Source organism: Aquila chrysaetos, chromosome 12 (genome assembly GCF_900496995.4).
Source record: "Aquila chrysaetos chrysaetos chromosome 12, bAquChr1.4, whole genome shotgun sequence".
Taxonomy (NCBI): domain Eukaryota; kingdom Metazoa; phylum Chordata; class Aves; order Accipitriformes; family Accipitridae; genus Aquila; species Aquila chrysaetos.
In genome coordinates this window covers 32,119,243-32,138,695 of record NC_044015.1, presented here as the reverse complement: position 1 = coordinate 32,138,695, position 19,453 = coordinate 32,119,243, and the positions used below count along the sequence as shown (strand labels likewise).

The window sequence follows — 19,453 nt, the reverse complement described above, 5'->3', positions numbered from 1 at the left end:
AACACATACTTATTTTCTTGCAGCTGTGACCACTGTCCATCTTTTCAAGATCAAGCTGGCTTTGTGGTTCGGGGGGTTATTTGGCTGATGGGTCTTTCAAAAGAAGAAATATTACAGAGGAACTGAGGCTAACTATTGTTAAACTGCTGGCGCACGTGAAGCAGACCTGTGTTGAGTATGTCTTTCGTTTATTAGACAGGAAGTGGGACACAAGGAAGCACAAGGAAGGCTGTGCAGGCTGTCAAGCAGATGAATATATTGATCCCTTTGTCTTTAAAATGCACAAATCTATCACGTTTGACACTGTCTAGCACCCTATCTGTGCTTCCTTCATGTAATAGTTAATGATTTCTTATAAAAGCTTACTAACGTTGCAGAATCAGCTATGGTGGGGGATGTGGTTTGCAAGCTATGTATCATCAGCCACAATTAGAAGGTCCTCTTCTGGGCAGGTCTAAGTGCTTTATCTTCTGAGACTGTTTTGAAGTTGTGCTTTGGGTGAAGGCTGATTCTTCTCAGGTCTGTGAGGAAACATGTGCCCTGTAGCATTAGAGTGGGGAAGAGTCTTCATTCAGATGTGGTTGGATGGGGAAGTTTGAAGACCTTCATTATCTTACAAAGTTCTGGGGGATTAAAAAAAATAAAGCACAAACAGTTCTGGGGGCCTAATACTGATGGAGACTTTTTATATTAGCAGTCATGGTCTTCCAGCTTTGCTTATCTCTTACCTATGTATCAGTAGGACATAGATGTGGCTGTTTTATGGACAGGAATTGCATGATTTCTTTTTTCTTGGGGGGGGGGGGGATGGAAAGGGGGATTGGAGAGAAGATCCCTCTCTCACTTCTGCTAGCAGTGAAGCAGAGGTAGCAAGTAGATGGGAACATCCCTGGCAGAGGCTCAGGAGGTGCACTTATAAACTCTCCCCTTTCCCCCATGACAAATCCACATTTCTACTGAATTAAATGTAGTCATAGAAAATTGAGTATAAATAATGTGGTAGCCTCATTTCCTTCCTAGGTGTCTGGGAAATGACAGTAGGCATTTTCTGTTCTCCCCTGGGTATGAGAAGAACACTGGCTACTAAAAGCTTCCCAGGTTATGTATCATTTCGTATCCTTCATTACTGAAAGTTTACTGCTCTGCGTCCCTGGCTTGCTTCTGCACTCTTGCTCCCTGGATCAGTGCAATGCCTTTTTCATTCTGCTTTAAGTGGTAGCAAGCACAGGCGACTATTATCCATGGGAGAGCCTCACGGGAGATCCACACACTGCCTTGTCCACTCCAGTGCTCCTGATGGCAGTTTCTCTGTCTCTGAACACTGCAGCCTTATTTACAGACTTGCAGTGTGACACGATGGCGAAAATACACAGTGTCCAATGCTAAACTAGAGGCACTGAGCCATGAAGGACAACTGAGCAGGCAGAGAACTGGCACGTAGTACAGGTAGCCCTGCCCTTGGCACAGCAGCTCTAGCACTGTCAGTTTTCAGCTGCTCAAATCCCCTTCCCTTCAAAACATGAGCCTGGAGAGAGGAGGAGGGGAGGGCAGAGCAGGCAGGTGGGTCTCAAACTCTGCTTTTCTTTTATCTGGGTTTCTTTCCCTCCTATTCAAATGTAAGTGATTTGATTGATTCTTGCCCCTTGCTAATTAATAATGTAATTCTGCCTTAGGTAATGTAATTTAATGCCTAGGAGGCATTAAAACTAAGCCTCATCAAAAGCGAGAGCTGTGCTCAAGGGGACATGCAGAAATTGGCAATGGTTGTTTCCTGGTTCTGTCAGTTTGCTTTGCTGCATGGGAAAGATGAAGCCCACACAACTGGCCCATGGTCCATCCCCAAACCTGGCCACCTCAGCGATTGCATCACCTGGCTGGGAGGTCAGAACTTGGCTGGGCAAAGGCAGTTAGCTTTGTGCCTCCTGAGGGTGGCTGCCTGCACAAGCCTGTCCTGCTGCTGCCTCTCCAGCTCATGCAGATCTGCTCTGTGCTACCTCTCTAACAAGGCAGCTCAGCAGTTTGTTCTGCAAAGAATGAATCACCTCTGAGTGGGGTTGGTAGGAAAAAGGCAGAACAGAGGAAACTCCAACATAAACCACCAGAATAATGCTGACTTCAGACCTGAGAAGACTAGCTTAGTTGTAGCATGTTTGTTCCGTTACTTAGTTCTTCTGTTCTGTATGGTTGTATGTTGGGACAGGACTGAAATCTCTGCAGGGTTTAGAGTTCACCCCCAAGTCTTCAGATTACTCAGCAAGCACTTTGCTAGGCTCAGAAGTCTTTGTTTGCTCTCCTCTTGCTCTAGATCTTCCAGGGATTTGCTTTTCTAGATAACGTGGGAACTCCTTCAAAAACAGCATATGCCAAATGACCAAGTACTTTTACTCACCATATTTTGTTTTTGCAGTAGAAAGTTTTGTAACACAAACAGTCTGTGATATGAGCTGGATGATTTTGCATAAGTATTGTAACAGCTAGGAGAGACTATTAACTCAGGAGAGACTCTTATCAGGTCTGTAGCAAGAGCTGGGCTTTTGAAACAAACTATGAGTGCTTCCCTCCCTGTGGGTCTGAGCTCCAAAGGGAAGACTTCAAAACAGCTATAAAGCTAAACAAAAAGAACTATATGACTTTCAGTTTGCTTTGTCTTCTGTACTATAGAAAGAAGCATGACAGATGATGCTAATTAGGTTTGGATTAGGCTGGCTTTCAGGATATTTCTGCACATAGAGTTCATGGTTACAGTTGACAACAGATGAGAATAAGGATATCTTCAATCAGAGGCAAAGGAAGAGAGTCTAAAGGTGTATGTTAGATTATTTGGTCTAGTGTGGTTCGCTGAGACAGCTTTCATCTGATTTGACCGTACAGAAATTAATCTCAGTCAACCCAGACAGGGAATGACCCTGACAAGAAGCAACACAAGCAGGGGGTGGTGTCCTTCTGAACCCTCAGAGCTATGGTTTAGAGCTGTCTGGCATTTTCACTAGTATCAGCTCTGTGAGTGTTTCTACCCCAAACTGCTGCTGTTTATCTATCACAGGGTTCATTGTGATCTACAAAAGCTTTTCAGTTAGATGTTTGCAATGAAAATATGAGGACTGGGACACCTTTGGCATTTGTAACTTTATTGCAGAAAAAAAAATCCACTATTAACATATTTTACAAAGAAAGTTGCACTTTGGTGTTGGGCGAGTTTTCTTCCTCACCCCTTTCCCCTGGACAGCAATGCATGGGAAACCAGAACAACCAGCCCCCGCTCTTTCGGTTGTGTGCAGAGACACTTTCCAGCTATGCCAGCCTGCACCAGTTCCAGCCAGGATGGAGTTCTGTTTTCCACCACTAACTTGCCTCTCTTTGTGCCAAAAACCAGTAGCACCCTGCCCTCTGGCAGAGGAAACAAGTCTGTAGCTAGGGAGATTGCTCTGTGCAGACAATGCTTGATACAAAAGCTTTGGAGTTGTGACAATTGCCCTTTAGTTTTCATGCAATAATAGTAGGAGAGAACCAACCCTTCTTCCCTATTTTACTGGGCATCCTTACAATAAACAGATGGAAGGCCAAAGCCAACAGCTGAACCCAAACTGCACTGCAGCCGTTTGTCAGCCACTTCGGAAGTAGTAACACAGGAAGGAGGAACTGCTGTATTACCTAGTTCATTTATTTGACCCAGACCAGTTCTGCTCCATCTTTGGGCTTCACAGCTAATTTGAGCCCTGCTGAAGGGGAAATTCCCCTTTCCCTGCTACGACAAGCAATAACAGCACTGGAAAAAAAAAAGGTACTTCTGCTAGTGAGGCCTGGTGTCTGTCCTTTGTGGGGTCAGTGAGTGTTGCTACTGAAAGGAGAGGAGAGACTGAGGCTTGTAAGAGCAATGTGGTAGATAATCTCTAGCCCTTGCTGTATCCTGAGGGAGCAACTGGCTTCGTCAAAAATCAAACACTCTAGAGAAGGCATGTGTTTCTCCTTACCTGCAGTCAAATGTGAATTAGAAAACAGAAGCAAGTGTTAATTACATGAAGACTTTCATGTCATGCACACTCTTGGTCTTTCTGAGGCAACGGCACCAAAAGATCCTCAGACTTACACTCAGAGGCTCTGGTCCATGGGTTTCCTTGAGGGGCCTCACGAGCCTTGGATGCAGTCTAGAGCAGTGATATTTTGAGGCAGAAGTGCAGAATCTAATCAGCCTAACAACTAGAAAGGGAAGGGGAGGAAGGCACCTACATCCAGGATCTGTCCTCATGACAAGACACCAACTGGCTCAAAGACCAATATTAGAAGGTAAAGGAGCTTTGACCTTGCATAGCAGAGGAGGGAGAGTGCAGTACTAGTTTTGTACAACAACTTTCAGCAACCAGATGCTAGCAGCAAAATGGGAGGTACCTGAGGAAAGGCATGTGTCAATCCAGGCAGGGGAATGGACTAAAGCATTTACTGAGCCTGGGCAAGGAGTTTATGCATATGCTGAAAGCATCAAGTATAGAAGACACAGTTTCCTACTTTTGGTGAGACCAGATTAGTGTGTCTAACTGGCAATAGACTGAGTCCTATCAAGCCCTCTTAAGCTAAAATTATGTTCATTTTCCTCCCAGCAATTTCAAAGCAACATCAAGTAGCAAGGGCACTTCTCCAGTGGCCACAAAACTGTTTTCCCTGGTTAGAGAAAAGGTATGCATGTAGGAAGGAAGCAGAGCAGTCTGTCGTCCTCCTGGTAGGTGTTTCAGGATGGGCAGTGCCAATCCCAGGACTAAAGCTGAAACAGGAACAAAAAAAAGTGCAGGAAAAAACCCAAAACAAACAACCTTAAAAATACAGAACAAGAGGGAGCCCAAGAGAACTGATTTCCACACCCTTGGCTCCCTCAGAAAACAGCAGTCTCCTTTGCTAGCACTGTGCTGACACCACCAGTGTTAAAAGCTCTTGTATGGATCACTTGCCCACCTCCTTTGAAAGCAGCAGCTGCCAAGATGGACAGAAGAGATCCATGCAGAACATGATGGCAAAGGTTGTCTTGGCTAATTGGTCACCACACTAAAAGGAGGAGGCACCTCTTCAGGGCATTTGAGGAGAGCCTGGAGGAAAGGGCCAGATTTGGGCTCTGATTCCCAGCATAAAAACGTCAACATTGAATTATTTAAAATGTCTAAAATCAAAAGCCATCTGAAAAGGATCTTTCAGTTGTGTGCAAATCACAGCCCCTCATTCCTCAGCAGATCGTCTGGGACCAAGTCCTCAAGGCCTTCTCCTCTGGGAAGTTCAGCCGGCCAGGCAGAGCACAGCCTGGTTGCCTAGTAGCTGTAGAGTGAGAGAGGGGTGTCCTCCATCATGTCATCCTAGAAGCAGAGAAGAGCGTGCTTTAATGAGATGTCTGCACGATGGCATACAGTCCCAGCCTGGAAGAGTGCTGTGCAGGCAGCACAGCCTTCTCATCCACACTGTCACAGTGTGGCCATCTGCAATCCACCTAAATGCTGTCCCTGCGCAGTTCCTGGATCTTTGGACGGCCACTCTCCCCTCCCGCTGCAGCTTTTGGAGAGAAGAGGTGCATGCAGGAAGAGCCTGCCTGCTGCAGAGATATGGAAAACCCTGGCTGCGGACAACTCCACTCAGCTTGAAACAGCATCAGCTTGCTTGCTAGCTGCAGAAGGGAAGCAGTACTCCTCTGTCCCAGAAGGCGCAGTGAGTTAGTTGCAGCTTCCCCAAAGCTAATCCAGCCTCTGAAAACCTCCTATCTTTTTTATATCCCCAAAGGGTCAAGCGCAGACAGACAGACAACCTCCCCGGAACAGAGCACAGAATCTGCTTTGTCATAGTCACAAAGCAAATATATCAGAATACAGGAGGAGAGGCTAGGAAGGTGTCATTTCAGGGGAAGTTTGGATGGAGCTCCCCTCCTCTCTCTGTTTAACCTCTTAGCATTCCCCTGCAGAGTGAGGGGAACGCAGAGAGCTTCTTTAGTGGCCAACCTTGAGACTTGCTGTCTTGATTCAAACCCTGGATGGAAGGAGAGGGACCTAAGAGGGAACAGGAGTTGTGATCAGCATTCTTGCTGCTGCAAATACCCAAAACATTGCTAATGTAGAAGAAGGGGAACTGCAAAGCAGCCAGTAGCAAGCCAGACCATGTCAGTCTGGTCTGAAGGCATTACTCACCATGGGCAGGTCCTGCAGGCGCCGGAACTCCATGCGGCTGTTGTGCTGGCGGTATCTCAAGAAGCCCACCAGGCCTAGGATGCCCACCATGACAATGAAGACGGAGATCACCGTGATTACCAAGGGATCAGCCCTCGTTGTATCAGCCAAAGGAGAACTGGGTAACTCTGCAAGAATACCAAGGGAATGAAGCCAAAGGAGAGCCTTCAAGGGGTAGCAAAGCCTTGTCTTTTCTGGTTCTGCTTAGTACAACCAAGAGGCAATTTCAGGTAGCCCCGACTCTTTGCCGTGTTTTGTGAGAACAGGGACAAAACCAAAGCATTTACCTGGATTTTCGTCATCACCAACATCCAACACAGAAGCTTTCTCGTGGATGGGCTCTAATGACTGCTCCAGTGTAGATGTGCCGTTGGGGGTGGCAGCTGTGCTGGTAGACATGGAGCTGGTCACAAGGGGCCTCACTGTCACAGTACTGGAGGTGGTAGCAGAGGATGTGCTCCCTATGGTGAAGATGGGAGCAGAGGAGGTTCTGGGCTCCACGGTGCTCTCCCCTGTGGTACCCACAGGGCTTGTTGCTGGCCTGGTTTCAGACCTTGCTGCTGTAGGCCCCATGGTCTGCCCATCAAAAGGCCCCAGCTGAGAACTGTTAGTTGTTGCTGCAAAATAGGAACAAGCAGTTATTTCAAAGGATAAAGTGCAAGCACACGGTTCTGTGGGACTGAACGAGATGGAAGCAAGGCTGAGAGGAAGACTGCTGGGACTATAAGGAAAAGCAGCTTATTGACAACCCTTTGGAAAACAAGCAGGTCTACAGAGCAGCCACAGCTGAGCCACACTGTAAGCCACAGTGCTTAGAAAGTCCTCTTGTTTTTTATATGTGCCAATCTGCAATGTCAGCCAACGTCAGCTGGGCCCACAAGTCCTCTGGGGACAAAGGACAAACAGAGAAGCCTCAAACAGCTCTGCACAGGGCTGGACATCACCCCAGAGCAAGAGACTGGGAAAGGTCTCTCGTCCCTCCTTATGGGGAGCAGAAAGGGGGCTGTCCAGGGATTGGGTAGCAGCATCCCCTGAGGCTCTGTCCGTGCGTCACAGAACAGCAGGACCCCGTGATACAAGCCAGGGCGAATGATGCAGTTGTGCATGAACGCCATGCAAATCAAGGGTCAATCAATATCTGCCTTGCATCAGGGGTGTGTGACAGCCTGGCAGGCCCCAAGGTGGGCGAGACTGGGATCACAGACCCTACAGCCAGTTGCCATGCTGCCCAGAGGGATCTGAAGGTACGGTAGGGCTTCCCATGGTTGCCCAGGGATGGATGGGCTGATGCTTGTGCCTGCCCATCTCCATGCTTTGTGTTAAGGGAGGGTGTGTTGCCCCGTTCTGCAGGCAGCGGGGAAGGCTCCTATTGAGCCCCCAGCCCTGGTGCAGGAAGAGCCTAGCTGGGCAGCACTGCTGAAGCATGTTGTTTTGGGTGAGATGTATAAAGGACTTCCCTGCACACAATCAATGTCCTCATCAGAAAGCAGCCAGCACAACTAATACCATAATTAATGGGGTTTGCAAAGAGAATGCTGAACCAACAGCACCTCTGCAAGTCAGTCCCACTGAACTGGCTGTGCTTAATGGCTCATCCCCCTTTTCTCCCTCTCTCCAGTTCCCATGAGAGTTCACAGAAGTTTCCAGGCTGCGCATCCTCGGGGCAGGACTTTCTGCACAGGCAGTAAAGGCAAAACCTCACCCGGCACACTGTTCAGAGGAAGCGTGGGGGTTGCACTGGTGGCGTCATCCATTTCTTCAGTTGTGCTGAAAGGCTCTGTGCCTTCGTGGTTGGGCTGGTTTTCTTCCAGGGTACTGGCAGTCAGGGGAGGGGAGGGGATTTCAGTGCTGCTGTTGACTGACAAGCTCATGTTGTGGTGCTCATGCTGTGCAACTGTGACGTCCCCAGGGCTGGCAGTGGTGGAAGCCTGCAGTCTCTCTGCCTTGGTGCCTACCATGGGGGTGGTAGGGATGGAGGCATCCTCCATCTCCATAGCTTGGGCTCCAGTGGCATTGAGTGTTGCAGCAGTCAAGTTTTTCTCCAGGCTTGTCTCAGGAATGGCAGTAGTCACTGGACTGAAGTCAGAGGCTTCCCTTGGCTGATGTGAGGTTAGCACTGTGCTAAGAAAAGGTGACGGTGACACCAAGGTCTCTGCTGTCTTCTGTCCCTCTCCTGTGGAACAGAGTTAAGAAATGCTGAGACGTTTGTCAGAGATACCACACTGAGAGGAGAAACAGAGGAGGCGGCCAGGAATTGAACCTCTCCATCCCCTTAACTCCAAATCCAGCACAGGTTTACACTTGGGGAAGGGGTTCAAATAGCTCCTCTGTCCTCCTGGCCTCTCTGAGACAGGGACCTGCTCTAGGGGACTTGTCCACCCCCACCCCAAGCCCTGTGCTGCTGTTCTGTGGGGTGAGCATCACTAACCCCTCTACCCTGGAGCACCTCTTAAACCTTTCTAGAGGATTTCGTTTTTTTAAAAGTACCACCTGAGACCTAATTCCGTGAGAAACCTAGATAAGTCTTCCTTGGTTAATTGAGAAAGAGTCAGAATTGCAGAAAAAATACAAGTAGGGGAAAAAGTAGAAGTAGATCCTCTAGCTCCCCTGACCCGGTGAAGTGTAGAAAAGTGATGTTTAAAAAGTCTGTGGCTGGCAAGGGTAAAGCATGTATTGCTAGTCATCTTAGTAGTGTGGACTTGCTGCTAGAGGGAAAGGTGAAATGGGTAGCAAGAGAGTACTACAGTTAACAGGGCTGGTGGTGTACTTTGGGAGCCACCTTCACGAGCTATTTATGAACACATCACCTCCATAAAGTGCGACTGTTGTCATAGAAATGGGGAGCTACTCAGCCTCCCACCACAGCAAACAGGGCCAGCTTCCCTAGCGGGAACCTGCAGCAAGCAAGGATCCCCCCCTGGATCCACAGCTATTAGACGGTGTAACAGCATGCGGGAGGAGGAAAACTACAAGGCTCTTACACTGCCCGTTCATAAACAGGGATCCTGTGAGGGTTTTTTAGGGTGTAAACAGGAAGAAAACAGGGAAGTGTAGCCACATCAGGATGGAATCTCCAGACAACTTAAAAACATCTCATGGTCAATATTTTGATGACTTCTGTTCAAGTTCCTACTCAAGCCACAGAGGCATGATGAGCCAGCTACAGAAAAAAATAAAGGTATTGAAGAAAATCCATCTTCATGTCCATTCTCTTCACAGTGGAGGAGCATCCAAGGCAGATGCCGTAACCAAGAAACATTCATCCACCACCAAAGCAGCCCACTTTTGTACTAAGGCTTTGGGGAAGTCTCAGCAGTTTTTAAAAGCTCTTCAGAACAGACACAGTTATCAGAGCTCTTCTCCAGCTACAGCACTTAACAGGCCCTAAAAAAAGACACAATACGTCTCCCTCAGGAGACTTTCACAGTACCCCGGCCAGCTGGAAAATTCAAAACCTTGAAGCAGCCTGACGGAGCTGTGCTTCCCCGGCCCAGGGCCCCAGTCCCAGGAGGGCTCCCGTGGGGGATGCACAAGCAGGCAGCACAACCCCGCTCGGCACATTTGGAGAACAAGCTCTCAAGGGGAGCCCCAGCTGGGGCAACTTAAACATGAAGACCGAAGGCGTAAGTGATGGTCCCTTTGGCCTTGCCTGGATCCAGCTGTCCGTGGCCACAACATGCCTCTGAACAAAGCAAGCTCCTCTCTGAAATGGAGTTAAGGCATAGGATACGCTTACACGAGTAACACTTGGAAGGAAAAGAGCTGAGCACTGTGTTTCCTGGGATCAGGCACCAAAGCTCACAGCTCTTCATGTGACAATTTCCAGCCCTAAACCCAGCATTGCTATTCAGTGTGCTGCTTGCTGGGTGAGATCCCAGCAGCTCCAGAGCCTGTGCTGGGCAACGCTGAAGGATCCCAGCTGGGCATTGGCAGATGCTCTGTCAACACCCGACTACCTGCTCCTACGTAGCAAGAGACGCACACAGAGCTGCACTGTCACCGTGGGGTAAACAGGAAAGGTGGTGGCCAGGTGCCCGGCCAGCGGCGAGCCTGGCTACGTGCTGCTTTGCATAGCTGGCCTGTGCCTGGGGCAGCCCCCCACGGGGTGGCAAGCTGTGATCGGGGTCACGTGTAGGAAAGATTTCGGGAGAGCTGTCATGCACAAAGGCTTGAGCACCTCCGAAACAGCTGTGCCAGTTTCTGACTAGGAAAGGAAAGCCAGGGGGAAGGCAGACGAGTCGGTCCTACATGCCAGGGCACCTCCCCACAGTGTCAGGAGCTGGCACCCCTGCCAGGAGGTGCTGTGGGGCAGGAAGGTTTGTGAGGACAAGCAGCTCCCCCCAGTCTGCAAGAAGGAGAGCTAGTGGGAGTAGTAGTTCCCTAAGCTCTTCTCTCCATAAGTAGCCACACGGCTCCTTCCTGCAGAATTGCCCGGTGTCCGTGACCGCCAAGGAAGCGGTGCCCAGGCGGACAGGCTGCTCCAGCCCTGCATCCTACAGGAATGTATCAGGACCATTGCAGAAAGGCTTGTGCTGTAGCAGCAGCCAGCCCAGGTCTGGTGTAACACAGCACTGTGGTGTGTAAAACCTGGTTTGTAGAGAATTGCAGAAGAGATGTTAAAATCGGCAGGGATGGAGCAGGAAGGGGAACTACTGGGGCAGCAGGGCACCGGCTCAGAGGCCTTTGAGCGTGGCAGGTGTTGATGGCACCTGGATTAGCGGGTCATCCAGCCCAGCACATCACAGCACACCCAGCTCAGGCAACAAAGGAGAGCCTGCAAAAAAGGGAGAGCCTAAACCAGGCTAACACAAAGACTCAAGCCATTAAGAGATGATGGGGGGAAGATAGAGAACAAGGCAAGAGCCTTAAGATGGACAAGGAAACAAAGGACAGTGAGTAAATCCTGATCACTCGGGGACAAAGAGACAAAAGATCACTCACCATCTGTCAGCTCCTAAGGGGTAAGGGCACATCCAAAGCCAGCACACAGTCACCAAGCAAAGCACCTGGGGAAATACCCAATAGGTGCAACTTGGTGCTTGTGAGCGTGTGGATGTTAGGAGTGCAAGCACTAATGAATTTTAATTCAGTTTTGTTTTAAAATAATACTACTCCCCCATAGGGTCTTGCATTAAGATTTGCTACATCGTTGCTGCAATGCCACAACTTTGTTTCCCACAGTTTTCTCACCCAAACGGGCAACCCATTCCCACCCAGCTCTGGTGCAAACTCTGCAGTACAGTGAGGGAGACCACAGCTCTGCTGCGAAGCCGCTGTGGCTGGCTGTGTTGGATGAGACCCAGCGAACCCCACGCCAGCTGTGATCCTCCAGGGTCCAACCACTGTGGTTTGCTCTGGATTCTGGGTGCCCGACAGGTCGGAAAATCCCCAGCTCCAGCGCTGTCGCTGCTGCTCCAGTCGCTGAGCGATGATGTTTTTAGCTGTTTATTAGTTACTTATAGAGATGCAGGTCAGAGCTCGTTACTCTGGCGTCTTCCTGGAGGAGCTCCGCTTCCTGCACCACATGCCAGGGAGGCTGTGGCTGCATTGCCTAAGGCATCGCCCTCACCAGCTCCTGCAGACAAGAGGGAACCATGCCCCTCTTGTCTCAGGTGGAAAGGGAAGGAGTTAGTGTGGATGCTTCACCTGCTCTGGGATCCTCCAAGGCCTGACAGTTGCAGCACCCCAAGACAGCTAGTGAAGCTGCAGTCACCCTCAGATCCAGGGTGTAAAGCAACTACAACCGTACTGCAAGTGAAGAAGCAGGACCAGCTGCAAGCAAGAGCTCTGATAATAACAGCATCTCCATTTCCCTGATGGGGAACCAAGGGTGCTTTGGTTACATTGCAGTGCCTGCTAAAGCAGAGCTGGCTGGCGGTCCCCTGGCTATAGCCCCACTCCTGCCCCGAGTCTGCGCTAACCATCAGGCTCAGTCATGGTGAGAACCAGTGATCTCAGACCACATGAGGGCAGGGCTGGTGGATTTGGAGCGGCAGCTCCCATCAGACAGTGCTGACTGTAGTGACCTCTGTCTGGGAAACGAGAGGGGTGAAGGAAGAGCGCGGTCCCAAGGGAGGAGGGATGCAGCCAGCCGAGAAGCCCCTGCCTTGGACAAGGGTGGGAAATGCTCCCTGCTCTGCGAGGGAAGGGAGGGTTCTGAGCATCAGCCCACGGCTTCGGCCCCTCTCCAGCGCTGCATGACGACACTGAGGGACCTCCATGCATCAGCCCGAGCTCCCACCAGCTCCAGAGCAGACATGGAATAAATATGCCATAACGGAGAGGAGTGAAGGAAGCCAGCTCTGCAGGAGACGGGGCCGTTCCTGCTTTGCACTCCCTGCCCAAGTTTCAGGGCTGGGGCCAAGCGAGGGGCTGAGGAAGGTTTGCACAAACAGCACAGAGCATTGCTGCTGTGTCAGGGCAGCCATGCAGAGTGGGGACATCTCCTTCATCCTCTGCCACAGCAGCCACCCCACCATCTATTTGTTTCTCAGAATAAAACAAGGCAGCGAGACAGAGCAGGGCCTCAGCTGGACCAGCCTGCAGATGAGCTCTTGCCACAACCCTTCTGCCCCAGTCCCAGCAGCATCCTCTGCACCCTCCTTCCTATCTCAGCCAGAAACAGCAGCCTGAGCTCCCCAAGGGTCAACGCAAACCTGGCTCCAATACATAGGCTTTACCACCATTTCTAAAATCCCTCTTAGGGTGAGATGTAGGAGAGCCACGTAAGGTAAGGAAGCCAGCAGCAGGCTGGCTGCCGGGGCTGGAGGGAGAGCAGGGCAGCGGGGTGCAGGCTGCAGTCACCACTGGAAGAGGCACACAGAGATCCAGGTGAGAGCTGGGCACAAAGACGAGAAAGGATCCACCCGGGATTTCAGAAAAAGTGCCTGTGGGAGCAGGACTCCCTGGTGCAGATGTATCCTCCTGCGCAGGCTGTCACTGTCTGCGGATAGCACCTCACTTAAATCAGCTTCCTACAGAATGCATGTCAAACCACTACTCTGATTCATTGAAAAGGCACCCAAACACTTCTAAAATGCTATTTTTGTGCACTAACTGAATTCAATTTCCATTTAAGTGTAACAGCTCAAGTCGCAAACAACCTAGTAAAATGCAAAATTAATATAATGTTTAAAAAGTAACAGCATAAGCTGTAACCTGTATGTATTTAAGCAATTATCTTATATCCTATTGCTTAGCAAAGTACTCCATTAAGTGTAGAAATTATCTTTTGTTGCCAGTTATTACATTTTTATGGTTACCAACCAACGGTAATTAAACAACCTCTTCAAGGAAAAAGAGCTTGAGTATAAATGCAAATAAAACCATATAGTGGGATTTAAAACCAAGGCTCTTCATTTTGTTTAAAAGCAGAACTGGAGTAGCTGCTGATTAGATACCAGCCAAGCCTGACCTCTTCTCCTTAACTCAGAGCTTGGAATAAAAAAACCCCCAAGTGACAGAAGAGATTTCTAGAGCCCTTCAGGTAGGTGCCAGATGCACCCAGGGATGCTGTAGAGCAACATCCTCGTTGCAAAGAAGGGAGGCTCAGAGACGCAGATCTGGTCACGAAGGGCAACTGCTTTGTAAACTCAGCTCCAGTTTGATACCTTGCAGGACCTCGACGGAGGCAGGACACCACTGGGCTGCATTTGCTGCAGGCTCCAGCGCTCTCCCTGCCAGGGCTGATGCCGGGACTGTCCCCATCCCGGCAGAGAGAGGCTAAACCGGCTCAGCCTGCTGCGAGGAGTCCAGGCTTGGGGTGCAGGGACAGATCGGACCTTGCAGCCCACTTGGGGACCACAGCGGAGCTCTTGTACGGCAGCAAGTTAATGCACTGCACCCCACATGGCCTCTGCAAGCTAAGCCATGCCCTGTTGCGCAGGCAGCAAAACTGGGGGGGCTGAACTGGGGGTGCTGAGCACCCGGCATAGCCCTGGAAAGCTGCCAGGCCAGGCACATTGCAAAGCAAGGGCTGCGGTAAGGGACAGGAATAGAAACTGAGTCTCCTGACCGAGAAGCTCCTTCCAGCCCGATAGGCAGGTGGCCATGAGCTGAGCATGAGACGGGGCTCAGATTAGATATGGGGTGCTGAGCGAGCACAGTGCTGGGGAGGGACAGCCCAGCGCCCAACCTGCCCGGGCAGGCAGGAGGATGCTTCCCCGGGGCATCTGCAGATGCCGGGCCTCAGGCTTGAACCCCTGGGGAGCAAAAAGGGGAGCCAGGAGCGTGCCAGTGCTACCGCCTTGTTTGGTGGCACTGCATTTGGGATGGGGACAACCAGCCGACGGTGGCATAGCAGAGCCGGGCAGAGCAAGAGTTGCGAGAGCAGAGACGGGCAGCCCTGGAAACAGCGCCATAAATGCCGAGCACAGGTTCCTCAGTACTAGGAAAACCCATAAAGCAGCACAGGCATGCCCAGAGCACGCAGCGGTGCCGGAGCCTGAGCCGGGGAGGGGGGCAGTGCCAGCCCAAGCGCCTGCCTGCGGGATACAGCACCCCAGGGTGGCACGCTCTGCCTAGCCCCGCCACGTGAGCCCTTCCCCACCCAGCCGGGGCGGGGAGAGATGCAAGAAACTGCTTTCCCACAGGTTTGCATGAAGCCCCTTTTAGAGGTGACGGGGCTTATCCCAAATTCCCGTGGCAGGGCAAAGGGGGAGAGCAGGCTGCCTTGCTCAGCCACCACTGTCACACCAGCCAGTTATTTTCCACTGGCTGCATGCAGCTACAAAGCACCCTGCTTGGCAAGAAGGTGCCCAGGAGGCTCCCACGCTGTTTGCTTTGTTCCTCGGTAGAGGAACTGCGTTGTGCTGAAGACCCCTTTGCCCAGAGGCTGCTGAGGACATGCACAGCACCCAAGGCCTGGGAAGCCTGCCCTTCTCTGGGGCTGCATAATCCCGATAATACAGCAACAGCAGGGAGCTCTGGCATCAGCCAGTCCTGGCCCTGCTTACCTTGGGAGTCACAGCTGCAGTGGAGGAAGCACATCATTAGGAGAAAATTAATTAGCCAGTTACCTTAATAGCAGCCCCATGTCAGCAGGGAGCCTGGTCTCCAGTGCAGTGTGGCATGAGCTGGGGGCAGCCTGGACATCAGCAAATCTGCCCAGCCCTGAGCAGCCCCCCCGGACATTCCAGCTGTGTGGCTGCTGGTTTCATGGGCCGTGGGCCTTGGAGGATGCACCCTGCCCTGAGTAGCCGCATTTTGGGTCATGCAGGGCGAGCACATGCCCTGGCCCTCCCCTGAGCAGCCCTACAGGGCTCAGGACACGGCTCCAAACCCAAGTGGTGCTGAGCCTTATGAGAGCTGCCCCACAGTGCGGTGGGGACAAAGGCTGCCAGCGTCACCGCAAGGCAGCCCCGTGGAAACCCCTGCAGCAAGAACTGCGTCTGCCCAACCAGAATGTCTCAGCGGAAAGGAAGGAGGGAGAGAGGTCTCTGTGCTTTGGATTGCCCCTGCTCCCTTTTGCCTGGAGGGATGGGGCAAAGGGAGCTGAAGGAGGCGAGTGTTTCGCCCCTGCCCACCGGGTCAGTCCTTGGAAGGGCAGCAGGGAGCCAAGATCCACCCTGCACCTGGGGCTGGGGGAAGACCACGTGCAGAAATGGCTTCGAAGACCGACGGCACGGCGTGATGGGGCTGGGCAAGGGGCTTGGGGTCGGTGGTTACCCCACACAGCTGGAGGTACCGCCCTGAGGAGAGGACCGAGCTGTGGCTTGATTCTGGGTGCAAGAGAGCTGGAGCCGTCCAGCCAGGGTGGGGTTGGGTCCATACACTCCCCCTCAGCAAACAAGGGGAAAAAAATCACGGCAAATGGGCTGTGGGGCTCTGCAAGCGGACACACTGCCCGCCTGTGTGCACGGCCCCGGGGCCCCGACAGACGGGGCTTTATGCGCTCGCGCCACTCCCAGCCCCGTGCTGTCCCCTCTGCTTGCGAGGCAGCTCGGCGTGGGAGGGGGAGGCAGCAAAATGCCCAGACCAAAATTACTCCGGGGTTTTATTTGTAAGGCTAATGGTGCTGGAGGAAGTGGATTTCCGCGGGCAGCGAAGAAAGGCTGCATTGAGAGGCTGGGGTGGGCAGACCGTGGGGGACATGGCAGCCCGAGCCCCTCTGCCTCCCTGCAGCAAACCTGGCCGGGGAGTGGGAGCAGGGGCTGCTGGACATGGGGGGCAAAGGGGATCTGCACCAGGAGCAGGGCAGAGACCAGCTCACGGAGCTGGGACGAACCCTGTTATGGAAGGGTTCGTCTAGGGACTGTCAACTTTGGGGCCAATCTCTAGGTGAACCTTTCCATTCCCCCATCACTGTCCTGCTGGGATTCTCTGGTGCCTCATTAAGGGCTGTGCTCGCCATGGGGCATTTTTTTATTGGTGGCTTCTCTTCCACGCCATCTATTTTCACAAAACATTTGCTCTCGCAACTGTGGCTGGGATTAGCTAGTGGATCCAAAAGCCATGAGGACAAGGGTCAGGCCAGCTGCATAGGTGCCATTTCCTGAGGCTGTGAAGGTACTTTGGGATTGGGACACTAAGCACGAAAGATCCCAGGAAAAACACAGCGCAACCTTAATTCTGGTACATTCCAGCAGTTAGAGTCTTGGACTTTGTAGCGAGAGGGCTCCTACGAGCCAGCTGGGGCAGGGGGCTCCCTGGAGGTACCCCAGGGTGCTGGGGACTGGAAACACTGGGAGACACGGGGCCAACACAGCCAGCGGCAACCCTGAGCTCCTCCTCCTCTCAGCAACAGAAATCCCGAGTTGTTCCTCTGCCAGTGGCTGCTCACCTCCCCGCACCCCGTCACAGCGCAGCCACCCTCGCACGGGGAGTGCAGCATTACCCGAGGCTTCGCCCACATAAAGGGGGCTGGTTTGAGACTGTTTCCCCGTGCTCAGCCTCAAACCCAGCCAAACTGCATCTGGCACCCAAAATCTCAGCCTGAGCGCTGCTCTTGCTGCCGGGGCTTGGCCCCACAGGCACCTAAGCTAGGTTTTTACCAGCCCAATTAGTTATAAGAAACCGAGTTTCTATGTGTCACGCCTCAACCTCTGTTGCTGCCGTCACAGTGCTGCGATCTGAGCAGGGTCTGGCCAAGGGGTTTTTTTCTCAGCTGCAAAGAAGAGGAAACGTGTTCGCTTCCCGAGCCCTAGGCAAGCCCCTAAGTGCCAGCTCAGACTTTGTCATTGCCAGGGTCACGGGGGATGGCGACAGCCCCCCGACTCGGGGCACGCTCCCGGCCACGCGGCAGGGCTCGGCGGCGTGTCGGTGGCCGGGGCTGTCAGCGCCACGCTGCAGACTGCGCCTGCCCACGTGGGGACGTGTTGCTCATGGAGCCGAGCCGAAATACAGCCTGGGAGAGGCTGCCTGGGGCCGGGGTCTGGCTCCTGCTCCGTCCCGGACACCGGCATCGCCTCCTCTCCCGCAGCACGACGGGACGGGCGTCCCGTGCCTGCAGGCAGGCGGCGGAGCTCGGGCTTTGTCCGGGGTCCCCTCGGTGGGAAGCTCCGCGGCGGTTCGTAGGCACCCGAGAGCTGCAGGGTGGGAGGCAGAGGGCTCGCAGGGCCGGATGCCGGTGGGTGGGCGAGCGGCTCCGGGCTCGCTGCTCCCCTCCCCGCGCATCCCCTCGGGTTCCCCGCTGGGCCGGGGAGCTGAAACCGGCCCGGCTCCGCCGGCGGGGGAGCAGCTCCCGCGGGGCGAGCGCTGCCTGCAGCTGCCTTGTACGGGCAAGGCCGGGGCGGGCGGCCTCGCCGCTGCCTTGAGCGCGGGGCTCGCCGGCCTCCCTCCCCCCCCCGCCGGCCCCCCGCCGAGCATCCCCGGGCGACCTTACCGGCGCGGCGCCGGGGCGACGGCGCCCGGGGCCGTGGGCACTTCGCCCGAGTTTCGGGGCCGGGCCCGGGGCGCCGCTCCCCGGAGGCTTCCGTGCCCGGGGAGGGCTCCCCAGACCCTCCTCCCGCAGCCCCACCAGCGGGCGGAGGAGCCCGGGGGCCCCGGCGCTGCCCCGACGGCCGCCCCCGGCGCTCGCGCTCCCCGCCGCGGCGAGACCGGGCGGGACCCCCCGGGCCGCCCCGCTACCCCTCGGGCGGCCGCCCCCGGTACCTGGCAGGGCGCAGAGCAGGCAGCAAGCGGCGGCGAGGCGGAGCAGGGCGCGCCGCGTCCCCTCCATGCTGGGCCGATCCGCGCTGGCTCCGCCGGCGGCACCGGGGCGGCGCCGGGGCGGGACGGCGGCCGGGGCGGGGCGGGCGGCACGTGGTCCAGCCCCGGCCCCGGAGGCGCGGGGCGGGGGCCGCCGCCACCCCCCCCCACTCCCGGCACCACCGGCACCCCCGGCCGGTCCGGCCTCGGCATCCCCGGTCCGGCCCCGCACCGTCCCCGCCGCTCCCGGTCCCGGTCCCCGGCACCTCCGTTTCGGGCAGAGCACTCCCGGTGCGGTCACGGTTCGGTCGCCGGCACCCTCGGTCCGGTTCGGCACCGTCCCCGGCATCGCCGGTTGGTCCCCGGCACCCCCGGTTCGGGCAGGGCACTCTTGGTCCAGTCCCGCCCCGGCCCCGGCACCCTCGGACCAGTCACCCCTGGCTCAAGCAGGGCGCCCCAAGTCCGGTCCTTCCCTGTCGCGGGCATCCCCGGTCCAGTCCTGCACCACCCTGTCACCCCATGCTGGTCCAAGTGACCCCAGCCCAAGTGACCCTGGCCCAAGCCCTCACTATCCCCCAATCTGGTCCCGCGTAGCCCCTGGCACCCCCATTTGAGCCTGGCACCCCACTTGTGCCCCATACAGGGATGAGGACAGCGGCCAAGCCCGACATGGGGCATCGCCGTGGGACCCCTGCACTGTTTTGGGGTACCCGGGTCTGTGGGCACAGCTGCTCCAAGCACCCCTGGATGCTGCCCTGGCCAGGGCTGAGCCGGGTGCTCAAGATGCCACAGCTGGTTTCTCAGGGCATCCTGCAGCCCATGGGGCACCCCCCGGCCCCACATCCCTCCCAGCCTCCCCGGGGCCGGGCAGCCCCATCCAGGCAGGCATTGTGAGGGCTGAGCCAGCAGCCATCCTTCAGAAAGTCTGACCGCTCTCTTCTGGTTGGCATTTCTGAAGAAGAAACCCCATTATGAAGCTGGTGGTGGCCAGGCACCCGGGCAGACACCCTGTGCCCAGGCTGCTCTCTGGAAGGACCAAAAACCCCCTTGCAAATCCCTTGTCACGGTGCTTCCTCCCTGACCCCAACCTCATGTGGTGCAGCTGGCATGAGCCCTCTTGTCCTGCCCCATCA

At 54.3% G+C, this 19,453-nt stretch overlaps 1 protein-coding gene across 1 annotated transcript; it reads right to left on the bottom strand.

The window, feature by feature from the left end:
• Nucleotides 1-3,124: 3,124 nt before the first annotated feature.
• LOC115349654 (uncharacterized protein PB18E9.04c-like) lies at nucleotides 3,125-18,399 on the bottom strand. Its single transcript, XM_030034199.2, has 5 exons — nucleotides 18,285-18,399; nucleotides 7,897-8,367; nucleotides 6,482-6,811; nucleotides 6,156-6,322; nucleotides 3,125-5,336 (listed from the first exon to the last, which is right to left on the bottom strand). Exons 1-5 carry the CDS (start codon nucleotides 18,349-18,351, stop codon nucleotides 5,292-5,294), a joined length of 1,080 nt encoding a protein of 359 aa, XP_029890059.1. The 5' UTR covers nucleotides 18,352-18,399; the 3' UTR covers nucleotides 3,125-5,291.
• Nucleotides 18,400-19,453: the final 1,054 nt, after the last annotated feature.

What these genes read in the sequence shown, in the direction of transcription:
- LOC115349654 (XM_030034199.2), bottom strand. Translation starts at nt 18,351, where the DNA reads ATGGAGGGGACGCGGCGCGCCCTGCTCCGCCTCGCCGCCGCTTGCTGC. An exon ending in TGGTGATGACGAAAATCCAG is followed by an intron (nt 6,323 to 6,481) that starts GTAAATGCTTTG and finishes GTATTCTTGCAG; the next exon opens with AGTTACCCAGTTCTCCTTTG. An exon ending in GCCTGCAGGACCTGCCCATG is followed by an intron (nt 5,337 to 6,155) that starts GTGAGTAATGCC and finishes CTCTGCTTCTAG; the next exon opens with GATGACATGATGGAGGACAC.